Source organism: Antrostomus carolinensis, unplaced genomic scaffold (assembly GCF_000700745.2).
Source record: "Antrostomus carolinensis isolate BGI_N321 unplaced genomic scaffold, ASM70074v2 scaffold34299, whole genome shotgun sequence".
NCBI lineage: Eukaryota > Metazoa > Chordata > Aves > Caprimulgiformes > Caprimulgidae > Antrostomus > Antrostomus carolinensis.
In genome coordinates this window covers 1-1,012 of record NW_010337003.1, presented here as the reverse complement: position 1 = coordinate 1,012, position 1,012 = coordinate 1, and the positions used below count along the sequence as shown (strand labels likewise).

The 1,012-nt window shown below is 57.5% G+C and overlaps 1 protein-coding gene across 1 annotated transcript; it reads right to left on the bottom strand.

Moving 5' to 3' along the window:
• Positions 1-638: 638 nt before the first annotated feature.
• On the bottom strand, positions 639-983 carry LOC104530478 (adenosine receptor A1). The gene has a single exon (XM_029086761.1). The coding sequence runs from the start codon at positions 981-983 to the stop codon at positions 639-641; it is 345 nt and encodes a 114-aa protein (XP_028942594.1).
• Positions 984-1,012: the final 29 nt, after the last annotated feature.

Genomic DNA, 1,012 nt, shown 5'->3' with positions numbered 1-1,012 from the left:
AGCAGAGTTCAATAGAAGTGTGTTCCCCCCATTTATGCCCCACGGTATTTGCTATGGGCTTGGCTTTGACAGCAGATATAGATTATGAAAAAGGGAAAGAAGGGAGAGGAGTCATTTGTGGGTCTCTCCTGGGTGAGCCTGACCCATGAGACATGCCAGGCTGTCATCTCTGGTCCCTCAAAACCCCAAAGCTGTGTCCCCCATGTCCATGAGCAAGCAGGTGATCACCCCCAGGCTCCTGGGCTCCCCATGGGAAGGGAAAACCTGGGCTGAAGAGAAAACTACCATCCCCTTTCCCCTCCCTGAAGCACCCCACTACTGCTCTCCCATGTGCTGTAGGACACACTTTGTCCCTGTCACAGGGTCGCTGAGAGGGGCTGCCCTGTCCTGCCTGGGGTTGCCACAACACAATCTCTGCCTGCAGACCCAGCACCCCCCTCAACCCCCAAGTGGAGCTGTCAGAGGCTCCAGGACACCCCAGCCCAACCTGCCCCTCAATTACTGCCACAGCCAGACGTGCCTGGGGCAGCAGTGTGGAGGAGGACCTTTCTCCCAGTGCTTCTTAAAGAGTTTGGGGTATCCTGACACCCTTTTAACCCCCCCAGCAGCCACCCCAGAGCTGATCCCAAGGTGTTTTCCTACCTGACAGGGATCTTCACACGCAGGTATCGATCCACGGCGATGGCCAGGAGCGCCAGGATGGAGCTCTCGGTGAGGATGAGGACGGGACAGGCCACCATGAGGCAACTGTAAAACTCCGTCTGGGGTCCGATGTTGATGATGATGGCCAAGGGGATGACCAGGGCCCCCACGGCCACGTCGGCCACCGCCAGTGAGACAATGAAGCAGAAAGTGGCATCTCGCAACGCCTGGTTCATCTTCACAGCCCAAATGACCAGGATATTCCCTGGCACTGACACCAAAGCGATGAGAACCTCGATGGAGATGTAGGCAGCCTGGAAGGCTGAGACCGGCTGTGCCATGATGATGCTCCGGTCCCTTCCTCGCTGGC

Excerpts from the sequence above, each read along its gene's own strand:
- LOC104530478 (XM_029086761.1), bottom strand. The coding sequence starts at position 983 with ATGGCACAGCCGGTCTCAGCCTTCCAGGCTGCCTACATCTCCATCGAG.